Raw genomic sequence first — 20,997 nt, 5'->3', positions numbered from 1 at the left:
CATTCATTTACAATCTCTGTTCCAGGGGCGACCCTAAGACCTCCGATCCCCGGATCCTTTTTCCCTCCCATCTTCCTTTTTTCTCCCATCTTCCTTTTCTCTCTGTCTCATCCCCTTCTTCCCTTGTTTTTTGGAAGGAACAACCTCCAACAACCACCCTATGTCACACATCTTTAAAATTAGTTAATTTCTCCTTCTTTTTTGGCACTTGTCCCTAGAGTCCCTCCTGAACCCCAGTTCCTTCTGTTAACCCCTTTCTCTACCTTTGTCTCGTCAAATCTTTTTTTCTGCTTTAATATTAGAACTATCTTCCCTTACAAGGAATGAGATTTACAATTTTATATTTCATTGTAATTGTTTTTTCCAAATTGTTTCAGCTTTTATGATTGAACATTCGATATATTAGTTCACGACAGATGCAAGCTTCATTTCAAATGTGATGGCTCTTGTACACCTGAAAGAGTAAAGGACAAAAAGACAGCTTCCAATTCTCCCTACCAGTGCAAATCTGACCATGGGGTAGGGAATTGGTCATCTTACCTGCAGCCTACAGTTGCTAGTGATTCAGGTAAACATAAGTACAGTTGGAAACGTGTGCGCTATGTACAACTTCTGCCATCTAACTTATAAAGCGCAGATCAGAGAACCTTTAGTTCCTGAGTATGTCCGAGTACCATGGCACCGTAGTAGTTTACACTCTTTTCCAATGACATACCTTCGCTCTAGTTCCTAGAACTGATGTATGTCATTGTTGTAGATTAGCTACACTAACAAACTCATTTAGTCATGTTTTTCAAAAAGGTAATTTGAATTTATTAAAAGAAGCTTCTGGCACAAAATACTGACTTTCGCAATAACACAATAATTGTTGTTCTTATATGAAAAGCTGCGTTAGCCTTACTTATAGTATCATACGGCGGCCGGTAACATTCTGGGACCGTGATGTGTACCAAACCAGCACAGCAGCCACAGTCCTGATGGCTTAGCCCTAGCTGAGTAGTAACACCTGCAAAGCAGGCAATATATGCCTAAGAGCTTGCAACTATGGGTTAGACAGGGCCATAACTACAGTGGTAGACAGGAAGATCCATCCTAGAAGTAACAGCAGTAACAGAAACTCTGCATGGCTAGCTGCTACAGTCATGGAGCTGGCAAGAGTGGCTGACCATTCAAAGCCATTGTGAAGAAAGTACGTGTACAACAATCCTATTCATAAACAAGCAGCACCATCCTAGCAGTCACCTGCATGGAACTGGCAGCTCCAGCCTTTTACTTACAACCAAGATGGGTCAGTACCAGCCTGAAGGGAGAAGCCAGGACGGCTTCTCATCCTTGTTTGGGTGTCTGCCATCCCACCGCATGCTGTGACGCAAAGAGATGCACAAGGGCAGGTGTATAACATTCGATAAGAAGGAGAATTCAAGGGACAGCGAAGCAGAAACAGTGGGAACTGGGGGGATTGCGTGTTTTCTAGCAGAGAAGAGTACGAAAGCCTAGTCATACGATTGAGAAGGTATTCCGTCTGAGGGTGCTATCAGCGAGCATACTGGAAAGCACAAAGGGAAGACATGCACACCACTGCAGAACTTTCCAACTGGCAGAAAGAGTGGGGAACAAATGTGAACCTGTGGCAACCAGGTACCTTTCCTTCGCAGACAGGAGGGCATCCCCTAAAGGGGCGGGCACCGGTCACTTAGAATTAATCAGGTACTACAACAGCCCTTGGTAATTCATTTCATGGCCATGAAGATCACAGGAAAACTGCCCTTGTCAACTACTATATGTCATGTGCTGTGCAGCCGGAGCAGTGTCGCGTCAACCTTGTGCCATGCCCTGAACCCAGCCTCCGTAACGTCACGGTACTGGGGACCTCCAGACTGCAAGTGAATCAGTTGTGGGCTGAAAGTGTTATTCAGCTTCTTCCATACAGGGAAGTTTAGAGGTGGGATGCTCAATGGTTGACCCAATGCTTTTCGATGTTACTTAGGAACAACTGCACCGCACCACAGGTCAAGACAGACACAAATCACTTTTGACTTGGCCTCATTCAGTCATGTCAGTCCAGTGCCATTCACTGTCCTTCAGACTTTCGGAGATGGAGGTGATTAAGAATGTTTTAAAGTTTGCCTTCATTATTCATCTGCGTAAATCTAACTATTTCTCGCATGGAAGATGCCATTAAGTCAATAGCAAAAATGTCATGAACCTTTTCAGCATACAAACTATACCCTTGGCATTGCAGTCAGTTGTGGTGCTGTTGGTGGTGTGTGAGGCACCAGATCTCCTCCCATGTCTGAATCCTGAGCAGTGCAGACAATGCGATTTAGGTATTTTTTACTGTGATTGCCCAGCTGGGATGTGTGTGCACTTCTTGCTTACCACTTCAGTCATCTTGAAGCACAGCTTCTTCTGGGAGGAGGTGAGCATGGCAAGAGCACCGGCGGCGGCACGCTGGAGCTTCTCCTCATCTTCCTCACTGCACAGCAGCACCATCAGTTTCATCCTGTCATTACCTTCCTCCAGAAATCGTTCTTGCACCTACAATGAAGCAGAAAGAGCTGTTGCCAAACACATAATCAATAGCCTTGAATCTCTTTAGACTGGCACAGTATGAACATAGCACTTAACTTCTTGTAGGCAACTTCTTGTGTGACAATAAGGAATTGGGACAGTGATACAGACGCTCTCGTCTCAGATTGGTTGGCTCCATGGGCAGGCACAAGGCTACAGAACCGTTCACGCCTAGAGATGCATGGATGATGTTATTTAGTCAGCGACAGAGTATTACAACTCTGGGGAATCCATATTAGCACAAGGATACAAATCAATGCGCCTCTCTATAAACATCTCGCGAGGTGACACATAGGCAGGGATACCGTTACATGTAAACTTGGAGGCCGATACAATTGGCCCTGGGACACTGAGCATCTCTCCTCTTGGGCTGCAAGGCTCAGTTGAGTTGCACTGGATAGAGTGCCTTTTAATGCTAGGAAAGAATAACCCAGGGATAGGTACCTGGTTAGAGATCATTTCTGCTCTAAGGTTTCAATGTCTTTTAGAATTAGGATTTGAGTATTAAACGTTTAGCCTGTAGGAGTAGATGAATAGTTAATTTGGAAAGGTATACAGAGGTTTTCCATCTGCTGCTTTTAGGATCATACGATTGACACAGGGATAGGGCTTTCGAAACACTTAGCTAGACAGCTTATGGCATTAATACAGGGATACCGCGTTCACTTTTAGAACACATTGGCACAGGGGTAGGTAGAGTTCAGTCATCTTATGGTACCGCTCACCACTTTGTGAAAACACTCGCTGAGTATTTCCAAATGTCTCCAGGAAAGGAATAGCAGACAAGTCAATGTTTTGGACTGATGTCTTTGAAAATATGAATTTTCAGCAACCTTCAGGAACTAAGTAGTTGCTTATTCATCAGATATAAATGTGAAGTGATTTTTAGACACAAGAACTTTTTTCTAATTAAGCTGAGCTACCCAGTAAACGGGGAAGAGTTGGTTGCCTAATAAATTATATGACCGGAGCTGTTTGTGAACTATTTCACATTTCACAATATTGTGATCCTATACTTATAATGTAAAATACCAAAATGTAGCGACAAAAATATTATTGTAAACAATATTGTTAAAATAAATACAAAAATATATTTTTTACAAATGTATCAACATATTACTAACAATAAAACATAAAGTTAATAACATAAAATACATATTAGAAAAAGTAAATATATATAAGAAATATCACATATTGTTTTTTAAAATAACGTTTTTTAAACATTCAATTTCAAATATATATAATAAGGTACAACTAAAAAAAATAAACAATACAGCACATATAAAACTGAAATATTAAAGTTAGGTTAACAAAATATTAAAAACTAAAACAATACAAAAGTGTTAAAAAATGCAAATATATGCATATACCCCCGCTGTCTTATAACATCTGAAACTCAGATTTGCTTCATTTGGATTAATTTGACTTAGTAAAATCTTGTGCTAGCTAAACTTTGACTTATAATTTGTCAATTAGGATATGCTAAATTCCTTTTTTTTAAATTTACTATACACATTTTTCAATTAAAGTGCTTTGTGCATCACAAGTTGGAAGGGACACATTTAGGGCATCCCTTTCACGTTGCAACTTGGAATGCTATCTATCAATGGTTTACGACTCCAATTTTGTCACAACCATTGATAAGTTACTGACTCCTCAAAGGAGGTGATAAACCATTTGCATACTGGAAGAGGTCCGTGTGGATCCACATCCCCTCTGTGAATGAAAAAAAAAGTTTGCCATTTGGCAGGCGTTCAAGGGACCTGTATCAACTCTTGATCATTTTTTGCCTAAATTCAGACGTTACCTTTAAGTTACATTAAAAAAAAAGTACTTTAATAAAATATTATAACAGACATACTGACACCAGCAGGCCACCATCCCTTTGAGTGCATCCAATTTGTGTGAGTTGCAATTTGCGTCCTACCTCTTGAATATTGATGAGGTAGGTTGATTTGCGACCCACTCGTAATGGTTATTTTATGAACCAACCTAGCAGTACAAAGGTCATTTCACAAAATCATAATTGATTCATATAAAGTCAGTGAGCAATTTTTGACCACTTTTTGCATAACTGATTTCTTGTACATCTACCCTTTACCTTGATTGTTGCTTGGTTGGTCCAATTAGATATAACACCTGATGGACATGTATCTGGATACCAAGTCACCCATATGAGCCCTGCAATTTTTAGGTTTCGCCTGGGGCACGGAGCTCCTAGCTCCGCCCCCAGGAGAAATCTTATGTCTCTACAGTGTACTGCTTAGTCCCGCCCTCTATTCCATTGGCTAGCTCCATAAATGGAGGCTAGCCATTGGAACAGAGATCTGTCCGTCATGGCCGGACCAGATTCGTGGGCGTTCCTGCATTTTTTTCCCTCTCCACCCTTTTTGCATCGTCATTGGGCGGTGGGCGGAGTTTCGTTTTTTTTTTTTTTGGGTGTTTGTTTTCGTCATTATGCCGACCACGGCCGCCGGAAGAAGTCCAGGTGAGTGCGTTCCTTTCCCGCCCCCCCCCCCCTCCCGCTGTCCGTGTCTTTCCCGCCCCCCCTCCCACTGTCCGTTCCTTTCCCGCCCCCCCCCCTCCCGCTGTCCGTGCCTTTCCTTGTTCTGCCAGAGGTTGTGGCGCCAGGAAGACCGCGTTTTTTAATTGCTCGTTGAGGGGTGCCGCTGGTGTTTTTTCTCCTCCCTGGATGTTCCTCCACCGGGCTCCCTGAATTCCTGTCCCCCGCCCGGGACCTCCCCCCCCCCAGGACTGATGGATATCCTGTACCTGCTGGGCATACTGGTCTCGTGCGCGGTGGGCGGCACCCGGGTGCTGGCCGGGTACCCCATCTGGTGGTGAGTGGCCTCGTGCTGGGTCTTGGGTGCGGGTTTTGGGTGCCGGGGGAAGAGGTTCTTCTTTGTCCCCTTTCCCGGAGTTGAATGGTTGAGTGTGTAGACATGCATAGACCTGCAAACTGTAGCGCCTCGAGGCGGATTGTCATGAAGGGTGTATACGCACAGAGTTAACAGGAGTTATTTTTGAAGGGCTCTCCCAGTTTGGGTGTTTTTTATTTATGGCTGGTATTCATAGGCAGCAAAGGTGCCGCCCTGTTCAGGGCACACAAGGGCTTGCAGAGAAAGCAGCGGCAGAACAGACTCAGGGTTTATTTTGTGGCGCTATCTATCATTGCCGAAGTGAGTCGAAAGTGTAAAGTTTGTGAGTAGAAGCCCGCGAGGTAGCTTGTGCCAGTGTCTGTCAGCCCTAGAGTGTGAGTGTACGATCATGTCCGCATTTGAGTGAGTGCCCTGCTGTGAACGAGTGAGTGTCTGGATGCATGAGTGAGTGCGAGTGCGTGACTGTGGATGTGAGTGAGAGCGCATGGGTGCACGAGTGTTTACATCAATGAAAGTATGTTGGCGTGCTTGGGTGAGTAAGTGGAAGAGTGCGTGTGCGTGAGAATGCGTAGATGATGAACACGAGAGTGTGTAAGGCAGAGATTGCCTGGGTTCATGATCACTCTGTTGTGACAGGCAGCTCTCTTCCAAGCGCTGAGAAGCAGCCCAGGGTCAGCCTGGCGCTAAGACTAGCGTTCACCAGACTGCCCAAGGCCTCGGTGCTCAGAAGGGGAATTGTGGTATTCGGAAGGGCCCGGCCTTTAGAGGCGGTTCCAATCAGAATATTACTTATTTAGACGGGGAATGTCCCCCGTGGGCCACCGTTCGTCTCAGCTATCGATTAATGGGGCCAGGCGACAGAAGGCCAACTTCAAGATTTGTGTAGCTCTCACTACGGAGCGCGGTTGCTTTGAGGCGCTTGCTAGAGGAAAGGCTCGAGGTCCGGTGCATCTTGGTTATAGTGACACCCTATGACCGGGGTCGCTGGAATTATGCGATTTTGCAGCTGCTGCGTTTTCTGCATGATTATAGATTTGCCGCAGTTACCACCATCTCCTCATTATTTGCAGATTTAAACAAAAATAGTTTCTAGCTGAAACGGCTAAACATTCACTAAAGAAAGATCGAAACGCGGTGCAGCACAATGGCAGACCCTCTGCACATTTTAGATGGTCAATTTTAATAGATACTTTTTGTATTTAGGTGTTCCTGGTGGAAATAAGATGAAATATTTACCCACATAGTATAAATGTGTGTTAAAATGACAAAATAGTGAAATAATGTCGCCACAGAATGTGCTGCACTGTATTGCATAATTTGCCCTTTGTGCCAAATAATGTAGTTAATAGTGCTGCATGATTCGGTGCTTCAGTGCTTCATAATTTCAGTGAATCTGCTCCTGAGCTAATGGGAGCGGCTTAGGGTGGAGTGCAGGAGGTTGGGTGGCATTGATCCTGTGCTAGTGAGAGTGGCGGCGGAGACATTCACAGCCCTAGTTACATTGACATCCTAGGTCCTAAGAATGCCGCATAAAGGTCATGGTATGGCTTGGTAGGCATTATGTAGGGTGGAGCAGGGGAGGTTGGGTGGCATTGATCCTGCGCTGGTGAGAGGGGCAGCGGAGACATTCACAGCCCTGGTTACATTGACATCCTAGGTCCTAAGAATGCCGCATAAAGGTCATGGTATGGCTTGGTAGGCATTATGTAGGGTGGAGCTGGGGAGGTTGGGTGGCATTGATCCTGCGTGGTGAGAGGGGCAGCAGAGACATTTATAGCCCTGGTTACATTGACCTTCGATCACCTAACTGAAGCAGCATAGGTGGTGATTACGTGATAGGCATTGTGTAGGGTCAACCACAGAAGGCTGGGTGGCGTTGACCCTGAATGGCTGAGAGCAGCGGGGGAGACATTGGCAACGCTGTTATTTTACTTAAGAATCTCATAGGTTTGCATTTAGACTCAGGGCCTTATTAAGATCTTGGCGGACGGGATACTCCATCACAAACGTCGGGCACGCCACATTACAAGGGCATTACGCTGTATGGCACTTGCAGTACGTGGATGGAATACAGTCTTGTTTTGGTGGATTATCCTGTCCGCCGCACTCTAGGTAAGGCTCTTATCTCAGCTGGTGAGATATGCAAGCACGTATTTCCGAAACACAACACTGTGCTGTGGAACAGCCATTCCCTCCACGGGGAGATGAGCAAGGTGTCGATGAAAAGTTATTTTAATTACAAGAATTTTCATACAGCAGGAAATGCTAGCAAATGGAAGTTCACCCTAGTATCCTTGCAATGCGCACACACCACCTCTTAGCCCTACCAGGAGGCCAGGGGAAATATTTACTGTATTTTAAGAGAATATGAGTGTCTTAAGGAAAGGTATCCGCATCCCATGTTCCGAGAAGTGGAAAGCGCCAGGATTTTGGAGTGAAAGATTTTTAGAAAAGGGACATTTCTAGTAGCGTCAATTATTGGGCCGGGACTCAAGGGGTCTGAGCACCTTCAGTTTAAGGGGGCCTCGAAACTGGTCTCCATCTGGCTCATTTACCAACACAGGTTGGTAAATGGCAGTACAGAACTCTAGATTCATGGCAGCCTCAGTACTTCTGCCATTGGACGGGTGTGCCTGCACCTGTAGTGTCAGCCGTTGGCAATGTAAATAACAATGCCATTTATTTATAAGTAAAAAAAAAAAGTCATGAGCAATGCCAATAGCTCGAACTTTTCCAAAGGCTAAACCATTGCATTGTAAATGCTTGTTTAGTTTGGGAGCTCAGTCGCAGCTCAGATCAAGACTGAGAATTCTCCCTCCTCTGTCCTGCTACATATATTTCCTATATCACCTTGTATCTATTTATCAGGCACCCACTCTGTGACTGCATATGCCTTCTTATAAAATCAGTCTTATAAATTGATATTTCTAATGTCTTTGACCATTCTGTTCACTTACAGTACGAGTTGATTTTCAGTCCAACAGAATCTTACAGTGACTGCCCTTAACCCTTCAACTCACCACCAGACTCAGACTAACCCCTGCTGTTGCCTCTTCCATCATGGCCTTACTTGTCTACATTAGCTCATCATTCCTCTCTCCCCTCCATCTGCATTCACACGGCGGTGACCTCTCACCTCTTTGTTTATCACCAAGTTGCACATGCACTCTGTGGCTGCCAGCCGGATCTGTTCGTGGTTCTCAAACATGTAGTTTTCTATGTCTGGAATTGCTTTTTCTTTGATGATCTTTTGCCTGCAGATTCCAAATATGAGAAACAGTGATCAATACACAGGACCAGAGCATACACAGTGTGCAAGGAATTAACTTAAGCCCCGTGTAAACTTTCAACAAAGACAGTGTGACAAGCTTGTTGGCCAGCAAGTCCCTGACACTGACTCACATTTACATTGAAATGCAATACAAAATTAGCAAAAATCTTAGTGGAATGCATGCCCATTGTGTAGTGGTTACCATTCAGCAGGTTGGGTCTGGCTGAAATAAATTATGCATGTCAAGTAGTTTGTTTACATTATACTGACACCATAAAATACATTTCCTGTGATTGAGCCTGCAAGGGTAATCTTGGCTATTTTCTGATGGAGTCAGACATAGCTGTCAATTAAGCAGCAGATGCAGTAGTATCAGGACAAAGGGGTGAGAGGGGGCCCCTTCACCCAAATAACAGCATTATTTTCATATCCAACAGGGGTTAAGGGGTACATTTCCATCCCTGCATTAAGGCCCACTGCGCCCTTGCTATAGCACTGGATGAGTTGCATTAAAAGGTTAATTAATATTCTGTTCCTAGGATTTTAAGTCCTGTTGAGCCCGATATCCTTGTCTCAATCTTGGTCTGGTACGCACTACATGTCATTCTGTGTTCACATTCGGGGACTAGTTTGTGTACAGCGGAGTTCAACCATGAATAAAAGCCATCCCCCTTTTGCAACCATTCAGTGGTCAATATACACAGCAATGTTGGCAGGAACATCCGCCACTTTTGCGACTACCTGAAATGGGGCCAATTTCTGGATAGGTGTAGGGAGACTAGAGTAACCATTCAAGCGGCTGGAGATGATGAGGCCAAGGATAATGGGGGCCTCACTACAGGGCGTTTTATTGCACTATTTACGTTTTAATAACAATCTGAACTTATATCAAATCCACAATATCGACAAGGGAGGTTAAGTAGATTAAATTTATACTTCCCTATTTATGTTTACCTTGATGATAAACTGGTAGTCTTGGAGTTATGTGCACATAGCCATATTATAGGGCTTGGTACTGTGGCATACTGTTTCATAAGTCACACACACCGTCGAATTTACCCATCAGAGATTTTTCAAGCTTAACCTTAATTTTTACATTACAGATGTTTTATTGATTGGTCTAAAGAAGGCTTCTCATATCTCCCCTTTCTTTTTTAGAAACACTGGCCAATCATAAATGATCTTCAGTGGGTTTCGGAACTTGTTAGAATTTGGACAAGACTTAGGGTGGGCATTCTGGTTGTAAAGAAAAACTTGAATACAATCTAAAGTTAACTATATACTTACTGTTTTGGGAGGTGACGCCCAATTATTGATGATGACTGACTACAGATGTCTGTTGTGACAAATCGATGACTCTAGGCTAAGGCTGGGTTGATTCACAGGTCCTTCACTGAAAGCCTGGAAACTACATCCTACCTTTGCCACTTGGAAGGATGCACCCCAGCATCACCGATTTGGGGGTGAGCATCTTATTTGGATGCCAAGTGTAACTGTCAAATGAAAATTTTGAGCTGATGTGCCAAAGCGATGCATACAGAAATCTCTCCACTTTGCATATCAATAACGGTTTTTTAAAGACTGTAGCCACTCACCGTAATTTGTCACTTTTTCCTGCAAAATTTGTTAGACCTAAAAGAGCCTCAAAGTTTTGCATGCCATCCCGTTCTGTGTTCAGCAGACTGACTAGCGGCCGCACAACCTCGTACACCTGAGGAACAAAGACAGGTTTTATTTGAAGTGAATGGAATTGTACTTGGGATTCACACACAATAACGTAGGAACCTTAGACCCCCTGAGCAAACACGTTTGCACAGGGATCGGAATTTACCCCTTAACTCGTAATAAGTGCCTAAGTGAGTATTGGAAGAGGAAATGAGTGCACTGATTTGGAGACTTTTAACTCCAGGTCTTGGTGGCCCAGGAATCTGCCAAGAGATGCCGAGCGTTCACTTATTGACTCGTATAAAGTACCAAGATGAAGAGACTTCCATGCATAAGACCAGGTCCTCATTACAGAAGCAACCTCAAATGTAAGACATGGACAGCAAGTGGACGTTTCTGCCGTAGTTTGCTCGCTGGTAGTAAATTCCCATCAGTGAGAGCACCTGCTTGTCATTGCAAGTGGATGGGTGAGTAGGCATAACCTGATTTGTAGGGGCATTCTCAGTCAAAATACTCTACTTCCTCATGTTGTCTGTTCAACATAATAATCAGCATTAAGGAGGCGACTGCAATGGTATATATCGCTCACGTTTAGACCAGTATTTTGCTGGTAGTAATGTGGGTCTTGTAAACTGGATGAGCAACAGTCGGTCTCCTCAAGAGCTGTTGAGTTTTGGGGGTGTCCCTGGTGCCCATTTATCCATGGGAAGGAGGACTCATAGGCTCCCTTCCTTTGCGGGCACGATACTGACCCCGTTTATTCAAATATTCATATTGCCTCTTAGTGCTCTTGTATACAGGTCTTTCTTCCATCCATCTTGATGGATCAATCAATCAATCAAAGACATTTGTAGAGCGCACTACTTACCCAGAGGGTCTCAAGGCGCTTGGGGGGGGGGGTGGGTGCTGCTACTGCTCGAACAGCCAGGCCTTGAGCTTCTTCTTGAAGGAGAGGTGGTCTTGGGTCAGGCGCAGGTCGGGAGGGAGGGAGTTCCAGGTCTTGGCGGCCAGGTAGGAGAAGGACCTTCCTCCTGTTGTCGCTCTTCGGATGCGGGGGACGGCGGCGAGGGCGTGGTTGGTCGATCGGAGGTGGCGTTTGGGAGCGTAGAAGTTGAGGCGGTTGTTGAGGTAGCTCGGGCCTTGGTTGTGTAGGGATTTGTGTGCGTGGGTGAGGAGACGGAAGGTGATTCTCTTGTTGACGGGGAGCTAGTGCAGGTCTCTCAGATGTCCGGAGATGTGGCTGCGTCGGGGGATGTCGAGGATGAGTCTGGCTGAGGCGTTCTGGATCCGCTGGAGTCTCTTCTGGAGCTTGGCGGTGGTTCCGGCGTAGAGGGCGTTGCCGTAGTCCAGTCGGCTGGTGACGAGGGCCTGGGTGACCGTCTTCCTGGTCTCGGTGGGGATCCACCGGAAGATCTTCCGTAGCATGCGCAGGGTGTTAAAACAGGACGCGGAGACGGCGTTGACTTGTCTGGTCATGGAGAGGGAGGAGTCCAGGATGAAGCCCAGGTTGCGTGCGTGGTCTGTCGGTTTGGGTGCGGTGCCCAGGGCGGGGGGCCACCAGGAGTCGTCCCAGGCGGAGGGCGAGGAGCCCAGGATGAGGACTTTCGTCTTGTCTGAGTTCAGTTTCAGGTGGCTGGTCGTCATCCACTCGGCTACGTCTTTCATCCCTTCGTGAAGGTCGGCTCTGGCGGCGGCGGGGTCGTTGGTCAGGGAAAGGATCAGCTGGGTGTCGTCAGCGTAGGAGATGATGTTGAGGTTGTGTTGGCGTGCGATGGCCGCGAGGGGGCTCATGTAGACGTTGAAGAGGGTGGGGCTCAGCGAGGATCCTTGAGGGACGCCGCAGATGACTTCGGTGGCCTCTGACTTGTACGGTGGTAGACGGACTCTCTGTGTTCTTCCGTCAAGGAAGGAGATGATCCATTCCAGTGCCTTCTCCTGGATTCCAACGTTGCTGAGGCGCTGCACTAGGGTGCGGTTGCATGACAGTGTCGAATGCCGCATAGAGGTCTAGGAGGATGAGGGCCGCTGTTTCTCCGTTGTCCATCAGGGCTCGGATGTCATTGGTGGCAGCGATGAGGGCGGTCTCGGTGCTGTGGTTGGCTCGGAAGCCAGACAGTGAGGGGTCGAGGGATCCATTCGTCTCGAGGAAGGCGGCCAGCTGTTTGTTGACGGTCTTCTCGATGACTTTGGCTGGAAACGGGAGGAGCGAGATGGGGCGGTAATTCTTGAGTTCGGTGGGGTCCGCTGTAGGTTTCTTGAGTAGGGCGCTGAGTTCGGCGTGCTTCCAGCTCTCCGGGAAGGTGGCGGTGTCGAAGGAGGTGTTGATGATGTCCCGCAGGTGGGGTGCGATGACAGCGTCGGCCTTGTTGAAGACGTGGTGAGGGCAGGGGTCAGTTGAAGATCCGGAGTGGATGGAGTTCATCATGCGGACGGTGTCTTCGGTGCTGATCGCAGTCCAGGCGCGGAGGGTGGTGGTGGGGGGCGGTGGTTCGGTCGTGGCGTGCGTCGGTTGAGTGCTGGAGCTGTTGTGTATGTCCGCGATCTTGTTGTGGAAGTAGGAGGCGAGGGAGTTGCAGAGGTCTTGCGATGGGGTGATGTAGTTGTTTCCGGCGTTGGGGTTGGAGAGCTCTTTCACGATGTTGAAGAGTTCCTTGCAGTTGTGTGCGTTGTTGTCCAGCCGGTCCTTGAATGCAGTTTTCTTGGTGGCGCGGATCAGTTGGTGGTGCTTCCGGGTGGCAAGCTTGAGGGTGGTCATGTTGTCCGGTGTTGGTTCCCTTCTCCAGGCTTTCTCGAGGGCTCGGCAGTTCTTCTTGGAGCTCTTGAGTTCGTCTGTGAACCATGGGGGCTTCTTGCTGCCGGGTCTGCTGGGCGGGGTCCTCAGTGGGGCGAGTTCGTCCGCGCAGTTGCTGATCCACTTCGTGAGGTTGTCGGCGGCCTGGCTGGGGTTCGCTGAGCTGGCGGGAGGGTGCTGGCTCAGGGAAGCGGCGAGCTCGTCGGCTGTGATCTTGTTCCAGCTTCTTCGAGCAACCTGTTGCTGGTGGTGGTGGATCGTCATTCTTTTGAAGGTGAAGTGGACGCAGCTGTGGTCCGTCCAGTGGAGTCCGGTGGCGTGGCTGAAAGCGATGTCTTTGCTGGATGAGAAGACGGCGTCGAGTGTGTGTCCGGCGAGGTGGGTGGGGGTGGACACCAGCTGCTTGAGACCGAGGTTGGCGAGGTTGTCGAGCAGGGTGATGGTGTTGCGGTCGTTGTTGTTCTCCAGGTGGAAGTTGATGTCCCCCAGGAGGATGTAGTCAGCGGAGGGGAGGGCATGCGGGCTGATGAAGTCGGCAATGTCCTCGCTGAATTGTGTGCGTGGTCCCGGGGGTCGGTAGATCAGGGTGCCTCTGAGGGTGCTTTTGGGGTCCGTGTGGATCTGGAAGTGCAGGTGTTCGGCGGTTGTCAGGGTGTCGTCGGTGTTGGTCTTGATGCGGATGGTGTCCCTGTAGATGATGGCGATGCCTCCTCCAGTCTGGTTGTCGCGGTCTCTTCGGGTGATCTTGTAGCCCTCTGGGATGGCGATGGCGATGTCGGGCGCTGAGGAGTCTTTCATCCAGGTTTCCGTGACGAAGGCGACGTGGATGGAAATTAATGTGTAATCCCTTCCTGCTAGGGCTTTGCCATCATACTGATCTAACCATGTGCCTAAAGCCTGGGTAAGGGTTTTAAAATATATCAGAATCTTAACGATCTTGATGGGTACCATTTGGTGAACCAATGAACCAAAAAGAACCCTTTGCAATTGATTTTTATCTGCCCAGCAACCATTTAATGATTAACTTCCAAATCACATAATCCTTATGCAAGATGCATGCAACACATCTATTTTAGAACATCTAAAATGGATGTTGTATGAATGGTTAGCTATTGACTTGTTAATTTATATCACACAGAATGCGTCTACCTTCCGCCAGTGGCAGACTACCGAAGTCATGGAGTCCACTGTGAGGGACAGGAGATAAATCCCTTCTTACTACCATGAGGACATGATAACCCCTAGACAACGTTATGTGAATTTAAGAATTTCAACCCAAAGAAGTAAGGGCCAGACGTACAAAGATTTTTTGTGTGCCCAAATGGGTTTTAGACCCGTTTGCGCCCGCAAAACACCTGTGGCCCATGTACTAATCCCATTTTGCGAGTCACAAATCAATTTGGGAAACACAAAATATGATTAGCGACTCGCTATTAGAAAGGGGCGTTCCAAGAGCGTCCCTTCCTAATAGCGACTCCTTAAGCTATATAAGAATGTTTTGCAACCACAATTGCGGTCGCAAAACACTCAGTTTACCACCCTTCTAAGAAGGGTGGTAAACCGCCCACAAATGGGAAGGGTTCCTCAGGGGACCGCTTCCCATTTGTGAATGAATGCACAATTTTTTGGGCAGGCAGTGGTCCCTGGGACCACTGCCTGCCCTTAAAAAATGAAACTCAAAAGTTAAGTTTTTATTTTTTAAATGAATCCCGTTTTCCTTTTTAAAAAAAACGGGCTGCATTAAAAAAAATGCTTTATTTAAAAGCAGTCCCAGACATGGAGGCCACCATCCCTGGAGTGCCAACCATTCGCAATGGGGTAGCAAATTGTGACAGCCTCATTAATATGCATGAGGCTTGCAATTTACGACCCCATTGGGATTCGTAAACAATGTCTCAGACACCGTTGTTAATCCCAATTAGCGAGTAGCAAATTGCGAGTCGCAAATGCGACGCAATTTGCGACTCGCTAATTGGCGGGTCGTACTTCTGACCCTAAATTAATTCTCTATTGCGGCCCTTTATGCATGAATACACGTTGCAACTAGGTAGGGAAACTATCTCAACCCTGAAGAAGGCCTCTGAGCCATATGTCTATAAGCCAAACTTGTTGGTAGATAAGGAGGATTTTTAAGTCATAGCCAGTGGCGGCTTGCATGGATCAGGGGTGGTGGAGCAGGGGGGTGTAGTAAAATAAAAATAAACTTACCTCATCGCCGCGTCTCTCATTCGTTGTCCCTCTGCGCCGAGCCGAAACTGAGACAGGAAGCACACAAGCTCCCCTAAGCCAATTACAGTGCTGTTTTCAGCAGCTTCGTGATTGGTCTGAGCGCCGTGGTTCGGTAATCAGATGGAGTCTATGGGCCTGTGCATCTTCTTCACCCAAGAGAACATGCCAAGTGTGCATTACTTTTTGGCCGGCCCAAGACAGCTGGCCAAAACCTCATGTGCACACCACTCTACCCCATCTCTGGTACACTAGACCAAAATTCTTATGTTTGTATTTTCAAATAGGAAACAATTTTTTCAAAACAGCCCGTGTTATTGAAATTAACCAGTGCTGCTTTAAAACATTTTTTTCCTGCTTAGGAAGATATTGTGAAGAGCAGCCAATTGTCACCTGGCCCATTACTTACTGCCCAAAGCCTGTCAACTACATTCACAAAGGGATCAGTGTCCCAAAGGGAGAACTTGCTCTTTACCAGTTGCCACCTCTTTTGAGGTGTAGGTACTCAATGTGATGCTACCACAATAGTGAAATCCAAGGACACCAAATCGCCCCTTTCACATTTATTCCTAACAGCAATTAGATATGGGTCGGGAAACCCATTTTGTAAGTCAGAAATGCTTTTCTGACTTGCAATTGGGGGGGAAGACACCTCGTCACAAATCCTGTGATTTTTGCAAATCGAAGGATTTGCAGTTACAAAATAGCTTTATACAGCTAGCCCCAGGTAAAGGATAGCTTATGAGGCCTTACTTGAGAATAGTGAACCTTTCACCTTCAGGACTAGGCAGCTCATGGATTTTGTGCAAGGATACACAGCTTTCAATTTCTGCGGTTTGGTGAGATCATGGGAGGGGAGTTGTTTCTTGAGTTGGCAATATCACACAAAAAGATTGATCTATTTCTGGAGCATAAATGACATCTAGTATGTATACTCTCACTTCTTATAAAGCTCCAGATGGACTGAAAGTGGAGCACAGACACTCTTATGAGGTTTTTAGAAAGCACAAATACATTTTACATAAGGAAACCTACCCTCTCTCCAGGGAATGCAATATCCGGATTTGAAACTGCAGCAATTCTGGCCAGAGCATGGCTGGCTTTTGCTTTTCCAACATCAGTGCCCTCGAGGGCCAGCGGTATGAGTGACTGGAAAAAGACACAATAGATGCTCAAGGTTAGTGGCAATAGCATACAGGCGCCTGAAACATTTGTATTTTCTATAGTAGGCTATATCTTTTTTTTTTCTAAAGATCTTTTTAATGTTTTCAGATTACTTGTAAGTACAACTTCAACATTTATCCTCTTTGTATTCAGTTCGGGTTCAGTATTGCATAGTATACATTTCACATACACATTGTTATATAATAGGATCTGTACATCTTCATCATAGACACATCAGTTTAGTTAGGGTACCTATTCTATCCATCCCTACTACCTATCTCGATCCCCTTCAGGAAGGTATAGCGCCCCCTCAATAGGTGTGGGGTGTGCCAACCAATGCTCTGCAGCCACCTGTGTCATGTACCTCTGTTGTTTCACCCAAAACCACGCGTAATGTGCCTGTGCAGCAGTAAAATATAGTTCAAAATTCAGTATTCCAAACCCACCCTTCGAGTAAGGCCGCGTCATTATCTCCCACTGCAGTCTGGGTTGCTTACCTCCCCACATAAGGCGTTTCATCTCTGATTTAAGCGTCTTAATGAAGTGCGCTCCGGGTTAAAGAGTATGTTTAAAAACAAAAACAGTAGCTGGGGGAGTATAACCATTGTTATTAATGACGCACGCCCAGCCATGGACAAAGGCAGTGCCACCCATCGTGTAACGCTGTCTGCAATTCGAGTTATGGCCGTCCAGTAGATCACTCTTATAAGCTCCCCCCTATCTCTGGTGACTCTGATCCCCAAATATTTCAGGTCCTCCTCACACCACTCTAATGGGTAGTTCATTGGGAAGCGCTTAGTAGCTTCTGTAAGTGGGAAGAAACTAGACTTCCCCCAGTTTATCTGGACCCTGGAAAGTCGCCCAAACACTATGAACTCACGCAGTATCGGATTCAAGTCACAGATATACAAGGTAATGTCGGCGTATAGGGATATGGGAATTTGGCGTTGAAAACACTGCAGGGCCTTGTCATTATGTGTTTTCCGTAATTTCGCTGCCAGCGGCTCTACAGCGATGGCAAATAGTAATGGGGATAGTGGGCACCCCTGTATTGTCCCTCTCGTTATACTAAACATCTGCGAGGTATGCCCATTGATCAGAACTTTTGCTGCTGGCAGATAGTAGGCTATAACTTCCATTCTCACGCCCCTACTTATTGGATGGAAGGATAGGATGTAGGATGCTTTTATTGTCCATAATAGAAGTACATTGCTTCCTATACAATCAATAGTCCCTCCACTAAAGATGTCAGTGATGGTGCCATTTCAAATTGAAGGAAAACATGATTTTCTTAGGTTTGCTACACATTGCAGGCTGTTATGTTGATAATCTCCTCTTGGTAATATGGTGACGTATTACAGACCCGGGAAGCTTGTGCTGTCTCCTCTGGATAAACTTGTATGCTCCAATAGTTGCATGCTGGAGTGGTTTCCTCCTTTAAAGGGTTGGGATGTTTTCTCTTTTAAAGAAAAGCCACTCATTGCCTATTTGCGTATGGAGTGGAGTGGTCTTTTCAATCGCCAAAATACTTAATAAAATTGGAGAAACCTATCTAATCCGGCCTCTCCATGGGAGATTTATTCATACTTATAAAGGCTCAAAGCTAGCCTAACGTGGACTGTGGTACAGCTGAAGTTTATTGATGAGAGATGTGGATATTCCAGCATCTAGACTGTTGAGATAGTCAATGGAAAAAGCTGGAAGAAAATGATGATCTCCTCTTCCACTCCCAGTTTCCTCACATTGTACCGGGTGAATAATATCAGACCCAGTAATGTCAGAACAAAGCCTGCTGGCTTTTAAGACCAAAAAAGATCATTTCAGTTTTGGCCGGGAGGCGTTCATCCATGCTTTATTTTGTTTGAGACATTCTTTTTTTTATTTTTTTGAGAACCTTTATTATTACTTCAAGCAATTACAAGTATGGGCCTACAACCACCCCGGCCGGCCGCTAGTCAAAGCAGAAATACAGCAGAGCAATGTGAATAGTTGTTAAAGTTCGAAAACCGGGGTCCTACAAATGTCCAGGACATGACTTGTAGTCAAGCATACAGGGCTGAATTCAGGATTATAAAGGTTCATTTTACAATAAGGAAAAACGAAAAATAAGTGCCATAGGGTCATACATGGTCCTACAATAATGAACATGAATCAGGATATCCGCAAATAGTACAAATACAAATGAAGCATTGGGGGTAAGGTACGCAGATCAGGATAAATGTAGGCACAAACCCGTTCCGTAGCAAAACTGAACCTCACCCCTCAAAAACGAAACATATTGTGGGAGACATGAAGAACGACGACACTGAAAAGGGAAAAAAGACTAAAGGGCCATAGAAACAAATAACGGACAATTTGACAAACCCCATCCCCGTACCCCCCACCCTGCACCCCTGCAGAAGGCCACGGCCTGCCCCCCCCCCCCCCCCCCCCCCCCAGCAGCGTGCCTGTCGCCCTAATGGAGACCCAAAATATAGGAAAAGAGGAGAAAGAAGAAGAGAAGAAAAAGGTGGAGGAGGGCCCTCGATCTTGCCACCCGGCCCCACCCCTCACCCCTGCGCCCAGGAGACATCCTAAAAGCAAAATCAGAATATCCATGGAGAACATCAATTACCGACCACACCAACAATGTAATCCCAGCCAAATGTCCCCCAAGCACCGACAGCCGACAATAAGTCCACTAGACTCTGGACGGTATCATCCCTGGCCTTTTCTATCAATGGAACAAACATACGTCATTATCAATCGGTATACAGAGCGGCGTGGAGGGTCCAAGTGACCTCGGTGGGCCAGGCCGAGTTATCGCTTCATAGGACTTCAGCAACCCAAACCCATCCGAACATGTATGGCGGGAATCCGTTTGTGTCAACATTGACCACTCAGTCCCACCCTTTTCAACGTATACATGAGCCCCCTCGCGGCCATCGCACGCCAACACAACCTCAACATCATCTCCTACGCAGATGACACTCAACTGATCCTATCACTCACCAATGACCCTAGCACCGCCAAAACTAACCTACACGAAGAAATGAAAGAAGTAGCTGAATGGATGAAACACAGCCGTCTGAAACTGAACTCAGATAAAACAGAAGTCCTTATCTTAGGCACCTCCCCCTCTGCCTGGGACGACTCTTGGTGGCCAGAAGCCCTTGGAAAAGCACCCATCCCGACGGACCACGCACGGAACCTGGGCGTCATCCTGGATTCCTCACTTTCGATGTACAGACAAGTCAACGCCGTCTCTTCATCCTGCTTCAACATTCTTCGCATGCTCAAAAAAACATTTCGTTGGATCCCCAACGAAACCAGGAAAACGGTCACCCACGCTCTGGTCACGAGCCGTCTGGACTACGGAAACACCCTCTACGCTGGTACTACCGCTAAACTTCAGAAAAAACTCCAACGAATCCAGAACGCCTCAGCCAGGCTCATATTAGACATCCCGCGTAAAGAACATATCTCTGGTCACCTGAAAAACCTTCACTGGCTCCCCGTCAATAAGAGGATCACTTTCCGGCTCCTAACCCACGCACACAAAGCACTCTACGAAATCGGACCCGAATGCCTCAACACACGACTGTCCTTCTAAACCCCCTCCCGCCAGCTACGATCATCTAACCAAGCCCTTGCCACTGTACCTCGCATCAATAAAACCACCATGGGAGGTAGATCCTTCTCCTACCTGGCAGCTAAAACCTGGAACTCACTTCCCACTTACCTTCGCCTTGCTCAGAACCACCTAGCATTCAGAAAGCAACTTAAAACGTGGATATTTGACAAGTAATTCCCCACCCCTCTTCAAGCGCCTTGAGACCCTCTGGGTATGTAGCGCGCAATATAAATTTTTTGACTTGACTTGACTTGAAAACATACCCAAGTCCGACCACAGTCTCACCATCCAAGGAGGGAGAGTCACACAATCCGGCAAGCGCCGAGACGTCGCCAGGGCAGCCCAAGAAATAGATCGGCGTTGTCTCCCCAGCCGCCAATTAGTCATGTGCCCCGAAGAAACACTCGCATGTACAACAGAGCTGTCCAGGGCGATCACGGGAGCCGGATCTTTCAGCGGCTCCAGGAACCCAGGCGTAGCTGGAGCACTCTTCATGGACATAGAGGCGGGCACGTCGGCACTCCGGTTAGATCGAACTGTGCCTGTGTGGAACGGCGGGACAACAATGGCGGCCATCCTTCTTCCCAAGTCCCGGGCATTACAGATCAGGGTCTCGTGCAGGGTCGGCAGAGCAGCCAATATATCTGTGGACGTGGGCTCCTTCTCCTGCCGCCAGTCCCCTGATCTCATCCGCACGGCAACTGTTCGACCTGGATGTGGTCCGCAGGGGAGGGCGCCAGCCGCCATCTTAGCCGATCCGTTTGATTCGAGGCCTACGGCCCTGCCACACAAAACGTGCAATGGCCGATTGAGTCTC

At 46.9% G+C, this 20,997-nt stretch overlaps 1 protein-coding gene across 1 annotated transcript in view; it reads right to left on the bottom strand.

Annotated features, from left to right (window-relative positions):
* Nucleotides 1–20,997, bottom strand: part of LOC147729842 (protein unc-45 homolog B-like) — a 113,856-nt gene that overhangs the window by 9,849 nt on the left and 83,010 nt on the right. The window contains exons 11-14 of the mRNA XM_086954039.1: nucleotides 16,439–16,552; nucleotides 10,317–10,432; nucleotides 8,587–8,704; nucleotides 2,380–2,538 (exon numbers count right to left, since the gene is read on the bottom strand). Coding sequence (XP_086810165.1) covers nucleotides 2,380–2,538; nucleotides 8,587–8,704; nucleotides 10,317–10,432; nucleotides 16,439–16,552 — 507 coding nt within the window. The remainder of the gene's footprint in view (nucleotides 1–2,379; nucleotides 2,539–8,586; nucleotides 8,705–10,316; nucleotides 10,433–16,438; nucleotides 16,553–20,997) is intronic.

The sequence above is a fragment of the Lissotriton vulgaris genome, chromosome 2_1, assembly GCF_964263255.1.
Source record: "Lissotriton vulgaris chromosome 2_1, aLisVul1.2, whole genome shotgun sequence".
Taxonomy (NCBI): Eukaryota; Metazoa; Chordata; class Amphibia; order Caudata; family Salamandridae; genus Lissotriton; species Lissotriton vulgaris.
The sequence above is the reverse complement of the archived record's forward strand: the minus strand, read 5'-3'. Positions and strand labels throughout refer to the sequence as shown.